The following is an 18,926-nucleotide window of genomic DNA, read 5'->3' as shown; positions in this document are numbered from 1 at the left end:
ACTGCAAAAAGAACAAAATACTGAAGTCAGTTAAATTAAACATCACCCATGTACTCCAAAAGAGTTCTACTGACCTGCATTAGTGCTGAGCTGGCTGTCCTGGGAGCAGTTTTCATTGCCATCAGAGGTTGACTGCAGTGAAGCAGATGGCACAGCTCTACTGCGCTTTTTGTTGGCCTTCCTCTCTGCTACCTGCCACTCTTCATCTTCGTCCTCGCTTTCACTCAAGTCATCAAACCCAAAGTACTTGATTTTGTAATTGGAACTCCCAGAGCTTCTAGAGGCGCCTTCATCTCCCCCTCCCTCATCTTGATCATCAAACCCAAAAAACTCTAACTTGACGTCCTTCTTGGATTTGGTATTGCTTGGTCGGAACCTGGTTGTGGTTTTTGTGGTGGCCATGTCTGCCTTTTTCCTCAGGCGCCCGGCTTCGCCCAGGTCGGTGGGGGCTGCTGAGGTGAACTCATCCATGCGCTCCATGGTGTCCTGGATGGTGACATTGCAAACTGACAAGCACGATGGGTGCAGAACTGTGTAGTCTCTAGTCCGTCCAACCGTCCCTCTAAAACTGGTCCCACTACTTAAAGAAACTTTTTTTCCTGGGTTCAGACCATCGTTATTTGACTCATTGTTTGCTTTGGATAAAGACTGACTTGTGCCATCCATGAGCTTGTCGAAATTTGTTGCCCCCTGCAGTTTTGCTTTGTTGGATCGACAATATGTCCTACAGTTGCTTGGCCTAGGAATAGTTTGCACAAGTTCTTCACTAATGGCTTCCTTTGGGTTTTCATTATCTTCTTTATCACACTCCTCATCCTTGCTCTTCACCTCTGAGAGATGTTCATTGTCAAAAGCTAAAACATACTCTCCAGTTCTGGTGTCTTCAGTTTCATCCTCCCATTCGTACAAGTGAGTTCTTAGTGGCCCCTTGGTCTGAGATGGTTCTGATGGAGAATCCGCAGGTTTTCCCACATGGGAGTCCCAAGAATCAGGCAAGTCCTTGGCTTCAGTGTTGCATCCAGAAGTGTCTGTGGTCTCAGCATTGGTTTTATTACTGTCTCCAGTGTTGTCATAGATGAAATGACTGTTCCCATTATCTTCTTTCAAGTTCTGGATTTTATCTACAAGAAAATACGTATTTTTTACTAAAATGAAATATTTAAAAAATAGTGGCCCATATAAGCAACTTTGAAAAGTTACGACATAAGAAATGTTCAGCAACCATTGACAAAAAATATTACAGGTCTTTATCCACCTGGTTTATACTTTTTAAGCCCTCTAATTTAAAGATTTTGCTATAATAAAGTCTTCTTGTACTTTCTACCAAAAAAACCAAACAACCTTGAAGTATCACTCTAAAAATATGTGCATCATGTAAAAGACAGTGGTAAACCCTAAATACAACCACTTATTTACCAAGGCAAATTACACAAAAAAAGCAGAAACTCTGTGGTGAAACTTTCAGAAAAGACAATTACTGAAGTTTCACACACAAGTGACTTACAGTGAATAACTAGAGAGAAAGAAGAACTATAAATTCTCTTATTATGTAACAAAATAATTTCCTTCTCGTACCTGAATAAAACAGCAAACAACTACAACTGTCACTTCACTTTGCTGTTTCAAATGAAAATATGAGAACTTACAAAAGAAATACAGAAAAATGTAATTCTCATCACAAAATTTAATTTTATTGTATCTGAAATTCAGGTTTATGCAATGAATTTCTGCATCTCTGAAGAAGAGCTGCTGCCAAAAGTTATTCTTGCACTTCTCCAACCCATAGCCACACTCACACTGTCCAGAGAACAAGTTCCACTCTGTGAAGTCAGTTTTTGTAAGGATTGTTTCTAGCCAACCAACACTCGCACAATAGTAACGGCAGGAAATAATGCAAGTACTGCTGTCCTCTAAACCGGGAGGGAAACCATTCCTTTTGTTTTCCCTGAACACCAACAAAAGCTTGGTGCATTTGGTACCAGTTTGATGATGCCTGCATCTGCCATCCCCTGTTGTTGGCATCACACACATGCACAGACAGACACCCAGCAGGGTGAGAGGGTTATTTCCAGGAAACAAGAATTTCTTGGAAATTTCTGCGACAGTATCACAAAGCCCAGGTGCCTGCCGTTACTGCTGGCCCTGAAATGGCTGCCTGGGCCAGGAGGAGCAAGATAAGAAGTGTGACAATGCACACGACCGTGGTGCACAGAAGAGCAGCACACGGTGGGATAAACTGGAGACACAGAAGCAGCTGGGACAGGGCCAAGTGGCAACAGAAACGTCAGAAGAGAACGTGCTTAGAAGACACGTGCAGAACACTACGGTGATAAAAGGGGCTCCACCGGCAGAATCCAACCTCAAAGGTTCAAATTTTTTAGGCAGCAAAGGCCCCCTAAACTCATCAGTAAAATGAAGGCTAAAGCAACTCTTTAGCACTAGTCCTGATCATTTTAAATTTCATCAGCTTCCCCTTACCCAAGTGGCACAGACGTTTCACAGCAATGACCAGAAGGTTCCAACCTCCTGATGAGGGAAACAAGCATCAGCACTGTTCCAGGGACTTTGGCTCACTTTTCAAATTAAAATGGCATAATCTAAATGCCATCCTTGCATATACGTTTTATAGAAGAATTTTAAGGGACTGAAAATTCTAGTAAAATAAATGGCTACCAAATCTAGTTTGCAGGAAACTGGTTTAATTCTTGCTAAAATTCCTCAGGGAATTAGGACAAGTAATATCTGACAAACTGCATCTAAATTTTCTGGAGTCCAACTGAGGTCTTTCACACAAGTTGTACATACTCAGCTAGAAATAAAAAAAGCCTTTCCCGGAATATATGAAATGCAAAATTCAAAACTAAATTCCTCAAAGAACAACCCTAACCCTGCCATCTTCATGATGGAATCCTGGTTATTATTTTTCAGTAACAATATATTATACAAGCAATATTGTTATTGCCATTTCCATCTAATGCTTGCCATAATCCAAAAGGCACAACCAAAATGAATCTGTAATCAAGGAGGGAGTTTGACAGTGTACAGTATGTTCCTTTCTCCCATATGCTTAATGTAATTGTGAAGCTGAAGACTACCACAACATTTCGACATGAAAAACAGCAAATAATTTTAAAATACTTTCAGACTTCCTTGCTATATTTCAGACTTCTTTGCTATAATACACTGTTTTGCAGCCTCACCATAACTGTTCCATGTCTACGGGAACTTCTTGTTTCTCCTCATGTATAAATGTGATCAAAATCACTTTCTCCAGTCAGCTCAGCTGACTAATAAGTAAGAAATCCATTCCAGCCCAGTCAAATGGCTTTATTGATGCTCGGTTTACTACACTCCCAAGAAGTGTTAAAAGGCAAAGAGCACTAACAGCTCTTTATGTTCACAGCAGGACCCGTGCTGCCTTTGTGTAACTCATCCATCAGCAGCTTTGAACCTTGAGTTGTCTGAGAAGATTCAGTAAGTATCAACAGTGTTGCATCCCAATTTTACCTTTCAGTTCCTAATTTAATACAGCACACCAAAGTACTCCTAAATAGCAAAAAAGTGGCAGTTAACCTCCCCCTTGATTCTGGGGCAGCAAAATGTTAAAAACACACATTACCTCAAAAGTCTTAGTAACTGCAAGGGAGGTTTTTCCATCTCCAATAATAAGGCTGATGGAAAACGGAACCACTGAAATCTTCAGTGTAAACCAGGTAGAAAGTTCGGCTTTAAAACTGGATCATCATAATGCATTACTGGAAAACTTAGCAGTGACATTTAGAGGAATATTTCCTCCAAGGATCCTTTGTCAAGCCACTGTTCTCATCTCATCAGTGGGTCAATAGCTGTCAGCCTGAACCTTCAATACCAGAAAGTACTGCTAATCACTTCCTAATTGCCCAAAGGTGTACCGGAACTGCAATTCCAATAACCCTGATTTTAAAAATTACAGCATTTATTGGCAGCAGCTACAACAGCAGAAGCTAGCATGACAGTAGGAAAAAAAATATGATGGAACTAATTGTGAATTACTAGATATTCTGTAGTCCAAGAGAGGAACTTCCCCTCCTATTTTTAACTGCAGTTAGGCTCTTTTGGGGCTCAAATACAAGAATAACTCTCCCTAGTAATTTAAAAATCAGCGACAGGATATAACTCCCTCCCCAAGTACAAACACTGTATATCTGGGAACCATGACGATGTTCTGTGGTAATCATAATTTATTTTCTGTTTAAATCGCTAAAAGTTGCTTTATTTCATGCTCTAGTTGATGTCACTTAACAAGACAGATATCTTCAGCATTGCTGATCAATTAAAAAATAAAGCCAAAGTAAACCTTCCACTGTTTCCCACAAAACATGAGATGTTTTAACACACACACAAATGCACACTACTAATTCTGTAAAACTATATTAAAGTGATTATTATTATTTCATGCAACCTTAGTAAAGTTACCACTAGAGACAGAATTTCAAGTTCAAACAATGCAAGATAGTAAATCTACGTAAGGCAATAAAGTTTACACTCTTCTATAATATAAATAGAAACATGCAAACACCCCAACAGCAGGAATGTAAGACTTGTCAAAAGCCCACTGGTTTTTCAGTAACAACTCTTAAAACTTCTAATAAATATGCATCTATACTTATATGGATTAGAATAGACGGATATAAAGATAACATTCTGTTCCTATCTTATTTTTAAAAAACACTTACTATAAGCATTCACTTGTTAGATGGAACAAATGTTATTCTATACGTTCAACAACAACAGCAAATGCCTCATGACTACCACAGGTAGCCAGTGGTACTGCCTCCTCCCTTTTCATTTTTAAGGTCATGGACAAAATGAAGAATGCAATACTAGAATCAAACAACTCCCACTTATTTTTAAAAAAAGTGAAATTAATTTTTTAAGAGATAAGAAACCTACATCCTTCAGCTCAACATCTGACAATTCTGACATGAAAATGTCTCACATTTCAACTTAATTTTTTCTTTAAGTACCTATAAAAGTTTGACAGAGGGAACAATGAAGTTTAGAGAAAAGATAAAAAACTCTCTCCACCAAATACTGAAGCCGTAAGAGCTAACAATTCACACCCTGATCCTTCAGGTATAGCATATACCAAAATGGAATCCAAAACTAAGTAAAGTAATCCGTTAGGAAATCAAACACTCTCGTGGGCAAGAAAACCAAGCAACCTTAGTCCATCTATCCTCCAGCTTAGTCCCTGTTCCACTTTTCTTTCATTTCCATTTAACTTACAAGACAAAGTCACTGGGCTCCCAGTCTGCAAACATCATTTTCAGCTCCGAAAAACCAAATCATCATTAACAGTCTAACACTAATTGCCTACAGTCAAACACTACATGTTTTTGTTAACTATTCCCTGGTAGAGCTGCAGAACCCTATTTGCTATTTTTATGTTACTCAGAGCACCGAGCAGGATCTTGGTCTCCTCCTGTGAATTTCTACCCTGAACAGACTCAGGGCTCCCAGGGCAAACCACCATCCCCAGAGCCTCCCCAAGCGCAGCCTGTGGCGGGCAGGGGACAGTGCCCACTGGGGATCACGCACGGTGCCATGTGCCAGCCCCACGTGCCGGCCCGGCCCTGGCTGCTGCCTGCCCAGGGATTAGGGACCCGGCTAAAACCTCCTCTGCCTTCCCACCACGCAGGCAGCAGGGAGCCGAGGGCACAGATGGCACCTGCAACAGCACCGTGCCTTTGAGAGCTGTCCTCACCGCTCCAGGTTTGATCAAAACCAGCTGAACAGCACAAATGTTAGGAGAAACTGAAGAACACAAAAGGACAATCAATATTAGGCTTGGGATGCTAAAAAATATGTCACAATGTCAAAATATTATCATATATGAAAATCAAATGCTTACTCTTTCCTATGTATTCATGGACAAGTTGCCAGTGTTACATGTTAGCCCTACTAACTTGAACTCTGGGTTAGTTTTCTCTCTTAATTAAACACAAACAAAGTATCCTTCAAGCTATCAACAATAGGCACATGGCCTTCTATAGCCTTTGCAGCATGAAACCTTACACTCCCTCATTGCTGTGCAAGTAGCTGTACAAGCCTTCACTTTAATACTGGGAGAAACATGATTTCTATTCACAGGAAACAAATCAACAAACACACTATGTTTCTTCTAGCATTAGCCAGAATGCACAGTCTTTTACTATTAGCCACAATTCACTGCAAATATTAAAGGTAGTCAGAAGTAAATATTGCATATATGCAAATATTAAAGGTAGTCAGAAGCAATCTTGGGAGCAGGCAGGTGGCATGATGCCGGTTTTACATTCTTCTTGATTTCTCTTCCGATGGACCCCAAGATGTGGTGGCCAGAAAATGAAACATCAGGAAGTGTATGCAGGGCCGTCAGAGCCCTCCAGCTACCGAGGCACATTCAATGAACAGGCTACAGCTCACGGACAGATCGCTGACACAGGATGGAGGGAACAGTTTGTCACGCTCATTAGGAGCCCTGCTCTGCCTGATGGCCCTGAGCACTTGGAAACATTTATTATGGCTCCATTACACCGTCACCAACCTTCTCAAGCATAAAGCTACGCCACTTCACTCTGTAACTCGCAGCTGACCAGGCTAAAGGAAAGACACTAATATCACATCCCTCATTTCCAGGAAGAGAGGCCAGCTGAGACACACACAGAGTCATCTCTGGTTCGGTCAGAAAACCAGCAACTGCTGAGAAGTCATGCTTTTTTCCAAATTAGAGAACAAATTTCATTATGCATTGGAAATGAAATGTTTTGACTGGTAAAAAGAAAAGGTTGCAGACTAAACTCCTTTAATCCATTTTCTGTCTATGACTGAAGAACAGGAAAACTCAGAAAAAAAGCCCATGGATACAAAATACACAATTTATGAGATGGGCAAAATTTATTTGAATTAAGTATCCATTAATGCCTATGAGACCTTGAAAACCAGTGCCTGTTAGCAGGTATGAAAAGAAGACAGGAAGATTTGACGCCCCAGACCAGTTTCATGGTTGACAATCTCTAGAACAGCTAAAATTATAGAACCACATCCATAGCGATGATTACAAATTCTTAAGTAATTGAATTCCCAACAAGTCTGCATGCAGGTAGGACAGACATTGTTTGAGTCTTTGCAGATGTATTAAGTGGCATCTTCTTTTGCAGAAAAAAATTCACAGAAAGCCCTAAAGTAATGGGAATTAATTTACTGCCATGACAGCACTGTTTTCCTTAAGAATCATTTGCTCATCTTGTTTCCTTTTCCAGCACCCTGAATATCAAAATTCTAAGGCAACTTATATGGAAAAAAAAAAGTAATTCGTTTCCTACAAAGTCTTAACTAAATTCTCAATGCCACTATGACACTATTTCAGTTAGCTATTCTTCTAAACATGAGACAGAGGATACCTCAGACACCTTTTCTGCTCTCAAGCCACCTGGATGCACCTGTCAGTGTGGTAACACACTGGTCAGCATCTCCAGCAGACCATTATTGTCATTCCCTAAGCTTAACAAGACTTTCATGTTTTCAGAATGTGCTGCTGGCACAACATCCCCCAGTGCCTTGGCTCCAGCCCGGGAAAGGCTGAACCCTACCCACGGCACCACTGCTTCTAACCTTGCACCCCTGTTTCAGCCAAACAAGTAATTCCTCAGCCACTTCTTTCCACTGGGAAGATGTGCTAGCAGGAGGCACTCTGAGAAGTTGTGTCATGCTGGTACACTTGGCAGCCAGTTACAACTCTGTAAAAAGTCCTTGTATTTACATGGAAGTGGAAGCCTTTCAGAGGAGTGCAGCGTGACATGGCCACGTTCCCTCTTGTGCAGAAAATATTCACTGAACTAATCCCTTGCCTTTATCTCAGGCAATATTTTTAACGTTCTGACAAGATGGCTTTTGAAGTTAACAACATAACTGTCTTTGGCTAGCAATCACTGGATATTGTGGTATCTCTCATCCTTCATTGCACCTTATGCCACTGCATCTCTCAATACCACTTTCAAATCAACCTGTACACGTGTGCCTGGCCAAACCAGGCAGTGTGCTCAGCACAACTGCCTGCCCAGCAAACCTGCAGGGGCAAAAAACACAGTGGGCAGAAGAGCTGCTGCACTCTGTAGTGCAAGAGCTGTCAGAGCCTGAACCGTGCTCACCTCCCATGGAAAGTCCCATCAGACACATTCCTCCTCACTCCAAGCTCAGAAGAGCATCTGCAGCTCAGAGCAGCAAGAGAAAGCCAGAAATAAACAACTACCAAGTGTCCTGGGCAGCATGAGGGGCTCACACACACCAGAAATATCTGTCTTCACCAACTTCGCTAGGGTGAGCTGCTACGGAAAAAATTGAAGCATGCTATAACACAGCAACATTAACAATTGTCAAAGCAAATGTATACTTAGGCTGTCAGTCTGAATTGAGATAGTATTCATGAATATGTTAAAAATCTTTAAATACAGAGCAGTTCCTTATATGAAAATATGAACTAAGTTTGAACTTGAAGAACATTTTCCATCCAGTTAACAAGGCTCAGCAGTTTGAGTCTGAAATGGCTTCTTTACCAACTGGTTTCTGCTTGCCTGCATGCTTTGGCCCACTTGAGGGGTATGAACCTTAACAGGGTTTTTTTCTTCCACATGCACTGACCAACTGTTTTCAATGCAAAGTTACTTCACTTTATTAACCATGAGAACTAAGAAGCAGTCAAAATTATGATCTTTTAAAAATTGTCCATTGTACAAGGCCACGAAGAAAGAATTAATTATTTTTAAAGTATGGATTGCAAAATTCTCTGTTTTATAGGAAAGGGGAATAATAGATAAAGAGAAAAAAGTTCCATGTTCTCTGTACGTGGACACACACAGTATGAACTGCCCTGTTGTTAAAATATGTTGCAGAAATCAGATTCCTTCCTGAACACTGGTATTTTCCTGTATCACCATTTTAGCAAAAAGTATGAACACTGAGATTTGAATAGAATTTCAACCATTTCAGACTTCTGAAAAACACCCCAGGAAAAAACCAACAAGCCACCACCAAAGAAGTAGCAGACAAAAAAAAAAAAAAAAAAGAACAATTATCACACCAGTTTGAACATGGACAACTGATACAGCAAGAAAACTCTGTGTGTATGGGGAAAGGGGATATCTTCATAAGCGGAAACTTACCAAAAAGCAGCTAAAGAAGAGAGGACCTGTGGATAAACCCCAGCTATCTGGTTTATGTGGCTAAACCCATCATATCTGCTACCATCCAAACAAACCTCACAGCACTGCAATTCTATGGGTGCACGTATTTTCTGGCAGACCTTTCCCCTTCTCTGCTATCAGTCTCTTACTGCTGTGACCCAGCCAGAGCACTGCTGCAGTTCTTTTTAATCATGGCTGCTGCCAGCTGTCTCCTAAGACTGCCAAATGCTCAGGCCTCAGTCAGGGTCCCCCAGCTCTGCTCCATTTTTGGATGGAAAGTGATTAAACTGAAATTCTTTCTCATAAAGTAAATAAGTTACTCTCAAAAACTCTGCAGATGAAGAAAGATACTGTTCTGGCCTAACTATTCTCTTCAATGTCCATGTCAGTGTTAAACACAAAGCACAAGTTTAAAACCAATTTGAAAGGAATACCCTGACCAATCTGGTGGTCAAATGCAATTATGTAACGAACCTGCACTCGGGAATTTGAAACTTAACGCTAAAGATAGGGCTCCCCACCCACATAAGCAGGATGCAGAGGCTTTGCACACGGAGTCACTGAGGTACATCAGGATAGTATGTCAGGAACAGACTTGGTGACTCCAGCCATCTCCTTCCTCAAGGGCATCCATTTTCTGCAACTCACGCTGTGCTTCTCCAGAACCAACCACAACTGGATCCTGCATCCTGGGCCAGAAGCAGCTGAGCACAGCCATATTCTTTTGCTCAGCATAAGCACAAGTGCTTAAGAACTACACTTGCCATTTTGATTTGCTACCTGTAAGTGCTCCGGCCCCAAGTGAAAAATGAGGGCATTACGGACTGCCTAGAAAAACAAAAGAATCAAACAGCAGTCAACAGACAAATGCTCTCTTACAGCACCAAGAGCAAAACTAGTGCCAGAAAAAAACCTGTTTGAATACCAGGTACATAGTAACAAATGACAAGATGAGGAATAGCTGTTTCATTATTGCTCTAAATGTTAAGGGAAAAAAAATTGTTCTTTTAATCTCAAAGAGCCTCCTCAAAGGTCACTGCCAACACAATAACCACAAAATCTGTACTTAACATTACAACACAGCAGAAAGGGACACAATTCCTATGCCATTCTGTAGTCTGGAAAGATATTTTAAGTGATTCTGTTTCTCCACAGAAAGCAAAACACATTTTCAAGAAATACATTCATAGGCTCTAAAACAAACCAGATTTAATCTGTGCCAAATTAATTTCTCCATTAATGCATGATTAAAGACATAATTTTTTTCACTTAGCATTAATGCAGAAAAGGAAAATTCTCTCCTAGTCCATAAACCAGAACATGAAGTATGCAGAGAGAAACATCTCTCAACCCAAATGCCTTCTCTGGTGAAGAGTATCAGCCCCTTGGACCAGACCCTCCCAAGGCCTGAGTTACAGAGCTCAGCACTGTGCACAAAGGCAAAAGGCAGCTGAACATCACAGCATCCAGAGCCAAAATGCAAACTCACACTACCGTGCCAGAAGTATTTCCATAAACTGAAATACCCAGAGTAGCCAAACTAGCAGTCCAAAGTGAAACATACTCTAATATAGCTATGAAATGCCATACCAACTCCTAAAATTCAAACTTTGACATCAATTTTCATCTGAAAATTTGTACTACATTAATTCAACCTGCAAGCTGACAAATACTCTAGAGAAGAGCAAACTTACAAAATTTGCTCAGCAAGGCCATGTGTTTATACCAAAGCTTGTGTACAGATGAATACAGCATGAAATACTATTTGGGTTTATGCCTTACAGAATAAGTTCAACAGTTAAAAAAAGAAAAAATCCCACCAAGGACTGTTTCAAAACCTCAAATATTGCTCTGAAGGTTTTCACCTTACTCTACTGTAAGATTTTCTCATAAAAACCTCATTTTCTAAGTAGCAGCATTTTTGCTTTGTCTGAATTACCAGTGTGATATTTTTCTACTACACAACTTACTTTCTGGCTACCAAGTTCTCCTTACCTTCACAAAGATGACCTAACAGTAACTATTAACAGTGAACAGTCTTCCATTGTTTCAAATTTACCTAAACCCCTATCTGCAAATTACCTGCTACATACAGGATTACTCATAGACACTCCTCAGACAGTATTAAGTCTTGATCAAGCAACATTAGGGTAAGATTATGAGAAGCTTTCCACATTAAGAGCTTCTCAAAGCCTTTAAAATGAGATTGCTACAAGCACTAGCTGAAGGCTATTAAAAAAAATAAGACCAGCAAGTTCTACCATTTTAAATAAAAGATACAGCTCTTCAACTGTGTTACAGGGCTGCACAACTACAAAACAAACCCCCAAGTCGACTGCTTTTTAATACCAAACACTAGCTAAAATTAATTGACATTGCATCACCTTTATTTTAATGCCCAAAGAAATGGCCACTGAGGCAGATAATACAACTGAAGCAGAATTAACTGGACCTCTCAGTTTGTGCACAGACATGGTAAGTCACATTTTTCAACTCAGTCTACTTCTTAGCATTATCTTCACCTAGGTTAAGAGTTAACATACAACGATGGCTCATGCTCTCCGGGTGTCCTAAGATCTTTATTCATGCACTGTCTAGCCAGTACGAGGACAAGGACTAGCAAGTTGCACTTTAAAACAAATTAACGAGCGCTATCTTCAACATCAGTACCAGCACAGCCTAGTTTCCCACACCCAGAGACACAGTGCTGAATGTGGGTTAAGGTTGAGCTCACATTGCAGTATTCCTTACACTGGAATATTCATGTTCCTCTACCTGCCTGCTTCCCCTCCCAGCCCCCAGCCCTTGCTTTCCTAATCAGGAATAGTCAGGCTTGCTGTCTCAAGGATCTGAAAGCACTTTGGACAATTCTGGTTCAATCTGGTGGAGTTCAAGAGTCACCAGAAAGGGGAAAATTGTTATAGGGAGGGCGAGGACATGTAAGCAGTTGAGGTACATACATTTACACTCCTCCCAAGGCCCTTCTTCCTCCAGAACCCTACCCCAAATCAACTCTCTGTAGTTTTGAAAGAGCCTCCCCATTAAACTTTACTCAACAGTCACTACAACAAAGAAGCCTTTGAAGTACCTACATTTGCACTGGCTGACTATACTATCTCTAATTGCTCAGTGTGCTGAGCAACGTCCTCAGAGACAAATTTTATTTATTTTGGATCAGCTTACACACAAGCACAACAGCAGCTTAAACCATCCAAGTTTTATTTACACTGACGAAAAGAAACACTATCACCAAGACTGCAGTCTTTAAATAAGGGTAAGGAAACCAAAGACCCTGCTAGGATGCTCTGTAAAGATCCATTCCTGGCTGAATTTCGTTTCTGAAGAAAGATATGAAAAGGGCTTTTATCTTCATTTGACTAGGTGTCAACAGAATGTAATAGACTCTGAAAGAACAGAACCAGCAGATCAAGATACGCCTTGTCCTTCACTACTTCTGGCTGAAGTGCAATCTGTAACAAGTGCTTCAGAGAATCTTGCAGAACAGACCTCCAGTAAACCATTGTTCAAGTTACCTCCCCCTCTGCATTCAGGCCACCACCACACTGAAACCTGGATGGACTTATCCACCAAGATTCATCAGCTTCCCTCTGTTCAGAGCTGTGTATCTGTGATATACACAGCATTGTCCAGCAAGGAGATCTAGAATTTAAATAAGCATCAAATTAGCACGTTTTTCTGTGCTAAATACTGTATTTTATTATTTTCCACCAGACTGGAAGCAGGAAGCACCAATGAAACTGCTGAAGACTGTTCCTCTTGCCCTTTCACAGTATGAATCTTCAGAGCTCTATCACATTTTCTCCCCACAACTCTCTCACTTTCTTTTCTAACCTGAAAAATACTGTTCTGACAAAAGTTGTCTACAAGGAAGCCATTTCATACTGTAAAACCTGTTCTACTACAATCTCTCATTAACAACCAAGGAAACTCATTACTATTTCTTTCCCTTAGAAATACTGGGGAATAGACTTACTCCATTTCTTATGAAAACTATATTCAAACTTTAAAATTCCATAAATTTTATTTCCAGTCTGAAGATGAATCACAGTTCTAGATGGCTGCTGAAAATCATACGAAAGCAAGAAATATTTTAGCAGCAAAAATAAAGAGCAAAATCAAAAGACAACTACACATCCTACCAATGTGTCTGTCTAACTACAGTTCAAATCAGCACCTCCTGGGTTTTATTGAATTAGATCCCTAACACATATATTTAAAATAACTGAACTGTGACTATCTTCTACTATTTGGTATCTTCTTGTTAACTGCATTAACAACTGAACAAGTCCACTTAAATTTCTAATCCCTGTGTTAACTCTATTTGAGAAATGAAAGTTATGTAAGTTCTTCTCATTAAAATTGATTTTGATAACCCAGAGCAAGTCAGTAGGTGTCATCTTCATCGGGGTTCATCTAATGTGATCTTCTACCCAATTATAGAAGCTGTGGTTTAATCAGCCCATTATACAAAAGCCTCTCATGAGATATAACAACATCTGATCTTTTCCAAGAACGACTGGAAGAAAATTACAGTGATGTTCAGCTCCGTGAGCCCTGTGAACCCCCCTGAAAAGTATTAAGCTGTCTTACAAACACCCCTGAGCCCAAAAACACCTCCAAAGGAAGTCTGACAGAATGCAGTTGCACAGGTCTGAAGTTTTTTATGTACACATTGATACAGTTGTGCTAATTACAAACAGAAAATGTTTGTGCAGCTGAAGCTCAGAAAAGTCCTTTTTCCACTGAAGCAATGAAACAAAGCATAGCCTAAGCTGTAATTGCACCTTCATGGCTGTCAACACACAGCCCACTAAATTCTACTACCACTACCACATCACTACTCAAAATACACGTTTAAAAGCCACAAATGCACTCAGCAATTGTAGAAAAGGAACATTATGATTCCATTTTATGGAATAACTGGACTAAGTGGACTAACACTTACCCTGTAAGTGTTACCCTGTACCCTGACCTGCGGACACACGGATTGCAGCGGCACAGACCCCAGAGCAGAGTGTAAAATGCAGAATGCCTCACAGTGCTTCCAGTTTAACAGAGTATCCCCTACAACTGCCTGCAATTAAGAATTGTCCCACAGTTTTATCAGAACCCTTAACCACCCCTTAAAAACACAAAGTCTAAAGGGAGATTAGCAAAAATCAGAGCAAAACAGAAGTATATGGACAGTTGAGCAAACACACCTGCAGTTACAAGTTTAGCACTGCTGCCCTTGCATTCTCCATCTTCCACACTTTTGCTTGTGCTCTTTTCTTTCAAGAGAGGAACAGTATTGTCAAAAGGTATGCACTTGCTGGAGGCAACATTTTCTCCACTGTCTGGCTGATTAATTCTGCTGTTTGCTTCAAGTAGAGGAGTGAAGTCCTCAGACTGAGCAACTTCACCAGGTTCCAGCTGAGAGGAGCTTTTAGCCTGTGACACATTCTTTGAAGACACAGGAAGAGATTCTTCATCACTGTCAAATCCAAATGGATCCTCCGTTACCTCATCTTCAACTTTGGGTTTCTTAGGAACGTCAGAAACATCTGGTTTGACACTGGGCCTCTTCTGTCCTAATTTGGCCATGAAGGTGGTTTCTCCCCACTTTGTACTAAGGGTGGTCCGTTTGTTGGAAAACACTTCATCAAACTTGGAACTGCCATTTCCCCCTTTCCGGCTGTAGGTCTTTCCAAATCGGGATGTCATTTTGGCTCTTGTTTCATATTCTCTGTCACGAAAGAAAGAAGAAACATCAATTCACCAACCTTCCAGTACAAATGATTGTCACTTCCACCCTTTATTGGGCCAATGAGGACCAGGCATGTACACTGCACACAAGCACAGATCCATCATCTGCTTCTTTCTGGACTCACTCATTCACATGTGACTGTCATTATGGCAAAAAGTTCTGCACTAAGCATGCACTAAAAGAAATCCAAATTCGGTTGCTTGCACATTTATAAACCAATGGCACAATGAGTGCCTAAAAAAAATCTTCTAAGAATGGTATTGCTTTGCTCTAATTTTATATTTTCAAGTATAGAAAGCACTATCATAAAACACCATGAAACAACTCAGCAGTATTTTCCCCACATCTGAACATGCAGCTCCCTCCTAGAGTCCAATAACATAGCATGGCATAAAAAACTCTCTTGCCAGTTAAATACAAAAACTGCCCGAATATTTCACGTTGCTGTAGATGTATTTTAAGTACTAATTAATCACAATGATGACAACTCCATCCCATGCTCTTCTCTCACACTCAGGCTCACTTAGCAAGTGTTTTACTGGGTGACATGATGTGGTTTCAGGACTGGTGCACAGCAATCCCTCACGAGTAAATGTGATTCACTGAGAGACAGGAACAGATCACTGCTCAATCCTCTCCTAAGAACATGGAGGACACCTTGAGCAGGCCAGTGTAACCCATTACTGTTCACTGGCTCTTACACGCACAACCACTTCACAGCTTCAGAAGAAGTGTAAAATTAGCAGATTAAACATTAAAGAGCTCCTTACATGTCTTCTTTTTCTACTTTTGTGTAACTCAAGAAGGAAGACAGACCACCTGGGGGATTTTTACCCAAAAACAAATACTTCAACTGCTGGACAAATGACAACATAAACCCCAAATCCTCATATCTGTTTTGTGAACCACTATTTCTCTCTTTGTGGCCCGAACGTGGATAGGAAATTGCAATTCTTTATAGTCAGACTGAATCTAATCAAGTCCATCTTTCTCTCTGAAATTCCTCTCCATAATGGAAAAAAAGTCTGTTAAAAAAAAGTTAACAAAATCAAAGAAATCTAGCTTTCGAAGTGTTAACTAAGTTCATATAAAGTATATGAAAAAAGGAAGTTAAAATAATTTTTATTGACCTAACCATGACCTATTTTTCCAATACAACTGGATTTTTATTATTCCTTAAGTATGTAATATACTGTCATTCCTGTTTTAGTTTTCATCTCAACAGTCACAGTTTCTCAACCTGAAGGGTCAGTCTTGCTGCTGCCAAAACTGCCAGACTGCTTCCCAGAAATGTCCCTCTGTCACTTCATTCTAGCCAGACTGTCTCACTAATAACAGTCTCAATTAGACCAGGCCAACCCTCACTTACCATAGGAACCCAGCAATTCATATCAAGAAAATCCACGGAGAAAAATGTAAGTGAACTCAAATGATCGATTCTGAACTTCAGGAGTTCACCAGGCAGATGGTGATGCAATGCAGAAGAGCTACAGGAACTCCACTTTGGGAAAGGCTCCTCTCCCCAGCAGCCCAGCCAAAGGGAGGTAAAGGCAGGGCCTTATCTGCTGAGCAGAGCTCTGCTGCAAAAGCCCACTCTGCACAGGGCCCCTGGCTGCTCCTAGGAGACAGCACACTTTATCCCATCTCCTCTTTTCCCCACACACAGCACTGCCAGCACAAACTTTTTTTCCTCCCCTGTAGGTAGCTCAAATTTTCTATTTTCTATCTGTATGTACTTTAGAAAGCGAACAGCAAACTAAATTTAAATTACCAGTTTTATTTTGGTGATGCTTGCACATATTTTTAACAGCAACCAAAATATTTTAGACAGAAAAGGCAGATTTTTGAGCTATAGATGCTAAAGCAAAATATTTATTTATATCTCAGCTTCTAACAACTTACAGGAAAGAAAAAATTACTTCACTCACCACTAGCACATTTTCCTCCCTTAAACCCTCAAGACTCAACTAAGTATTTCTTATAAGCCTAAAAAGAAGTTCTAAAGTAAGTATTTTTGACACTACATTTCCAGCCAATGCAAAGACAATGACAGATTTAAATTATGGCTTGTGGGTTGCAGTTCCAAAGAGAAAATTCCTGTAGTCAAGAGGAGTTCATTTTCAGAAAGTAGAACCACATTTTCCTATTTATAAATTTTAAAATTAAGTTCATATCATAACAAGTTTTAAATCAAAATACAAAACCCAAATTAATACTCAATACAACGTGCATAGGTTAAAAAATGAGTATTAGGAAAATATGAACATGCTATGCTATAAACTCATACCTTAGATTGAGATTAAATTTAAGGACATAACGAGGTGCTTCCTTACACGAGAGCATCAACAGAACACTATTTTTACTCTTTACTTACAATTTTCTCCTGATTTTTCACTCGGAGGGAAATAAAACACTCGGTTAATTTCCGTGTTTTCACTCCCTGCCTCCCTCTCCTGCATTGTGCTGCACCATTTGGAGCAGTGCAAGCAAGGGAAATACAAGGCAAAAGCGAACCACAGTTCTCTCGCATTTTCCAGCCCTAACTCGGAGGACCAGCTGGAGACAAAAAACCCGGTAATTCCCCGGGAAGCCCATCAGCCACCCCTACTCATCGCTCCTCTCTACACCGCTCCTCTTACATAATCAAAGGAAAGAAAAATAGGTTAAATGCATGGAGGCAGAAGGAGCTGATGAAATCCCACGGTGACAGTTTCTTTTTTCCTCCCTCCCCCTGCGCCGGGGGGGTGCGAGCGGAACCGGGTCACCCCACTGCTCCTTGATGTCATTTCCCTTCCCGCCCGGCCGCCTCCCCCGCCCCGCCGCACCACCGGCCCACATTACACAAGTGCCCGGGGCAGCCGCGGCCCGGCCGGGCGGCGCAGCCCGCGGAGCCGCAGCCCCCCCGCCCCAGCCCGACTTCACCCCCGAGCGAACTCCCGCCCCACAACTTCGTGCCGGGCCGGGGGCGGCGGCCCCACACGCCCCTGCCGGCGGGACAGCGCCGGGGCCGCGGCTGCTGCCCGCGGGGTGCGGGCCCCGCTCCGGGCCCGCACGGCCCCCGCCGCCCCCTTACCCGGCACCCACCTCGGCGTCAGCGGTGGCGGCGGGTGCCGGGCGCGGGCCCGGCCGATGTGGCTCCGGCCGCGGGTTCGGGCCGCCGAAGCGCCGCCTGCGAAAGGCGCTCAGCCTGCGGGACGCCTCAGCCCCTCCGGCAGCGGGACCCTCTCGGGGTGTCGCGGGCGTCAGGGCCCCCGGCGCCGCCTCCTCCGGCGCCGCTTCCTCCGCGCCGGGATTATCGCCGCGCTCGGGACGGGCCCCGGGACCATCTCTCCGCCATTTGCCCCCGCTCCTTCCTGCCGTCACCGTGCGCGCCCCGCCCCCCGCCGCCGCGGCCAATCGCCGCGCGCCTCGCTCGGCCGCCCGCGCCGCCTCCGCGCCTGCGCCCGCCCGCGCGATGCCTGGCGGGAGTTGTAGTTTGCGGCGCGGCGCGGGCCTGGCCGGGCCCGGGCACGGCCCCCGGAGCTGGCGGGCGGGTCCCCGCGGCGGGGCGGCCCGAGCGGGCGGAACGGGGCAAGCCCGCCTGGCGAGAGCCGCCGCCTCCACGCAGCTGCCTCCGCCCGGGCCCACGGGGAGGCTCTGCAGGCGGGGCCAGCCGCGGGCAGCCCCCGCCGGCCCCACCCCGATGGCTCGGGCCCAGGTGGGTGCCGGCTCACGTCGAGGGGTCCCGGAGCAGCCCGGCCCGTCTGGAGCTGTGGAAGGGCAAAACCCTGCCCGGGAGTTGGGGAGGGCAGCAGGCGCTGAGGCGGCCCTGCGAGCTCTCCATTCAAAGTTTGCGTCGTGCAGGGCACAGGAGCCCGCCTGGGCTGTACTCACAGTGGGTGCGCGGTGCCCGGCCCTCACATCCGCTGCAGGGAGGAAACATGCTCCGCGCAGAAGGGCCCGCACGAACGCGGTCC

The 18,926-nt window shown here is 42.9% G+C and overlaps 1 protein-coding gene across 3 annotated transcripts in view; it reads right to left on the bottom strand.

Annotated features, from left to right (window-relative positions):
• Window positions 1–18,334, bottom strand: part of WAPL (WAPL cohesin release factor) — a 64,548-nt gene extending 46,214 nt beyond the window's left edge. For 2 of the 3 annotated variants that reach the window (XM_063406041.1, XM_063406044.1), the window contains exons 1-3: window positions 18,055–18,334; window positions 14,426–14,949; window positions 75–1,121 (exon numbers count right to left, since the gene is read on the bottom strand). In XM_063406041.1, coding sequence (XP_063262111.1) covers window positions 75–1,121; window positions 14,426–14,927 — 1,549 coding nt within the window. In that variant the 5' untranslated portion in view covers window positions 14,928–14,949; window positions 18,055–18,334. Of the gene's footprint in view, window positions 1–74; window positions 1,122–14,425; window positions 14,950–17,344; window positions 17,700–18,054 lie in introns of those variants that run through there. The other variant, XM_063406042.1, reaches the window with a different exon arrangement.
• Between the last annotated feature and the right edge of the window lie 592 nt (window positions 18,335–18,926).

Source organism: Prinia subflava, chromosome 9 (genome assembly GCF_021018805.1).
Source record: "Prinia subflava isolate CZ2003 ecotype Zambia chromosome 9, Cam_Psub_1.2, whole genome shotgun sequence".
NCBI lineage: Eukaryota > Metazoa > Chordata > Aves > Passeriformes > Cisticolidae > Prinia > Prinia subflava.
Note: the sequence above shows the minus strand (reverse complement) of the source record. Positions and strands in the feature narration are given on the sequence as shown.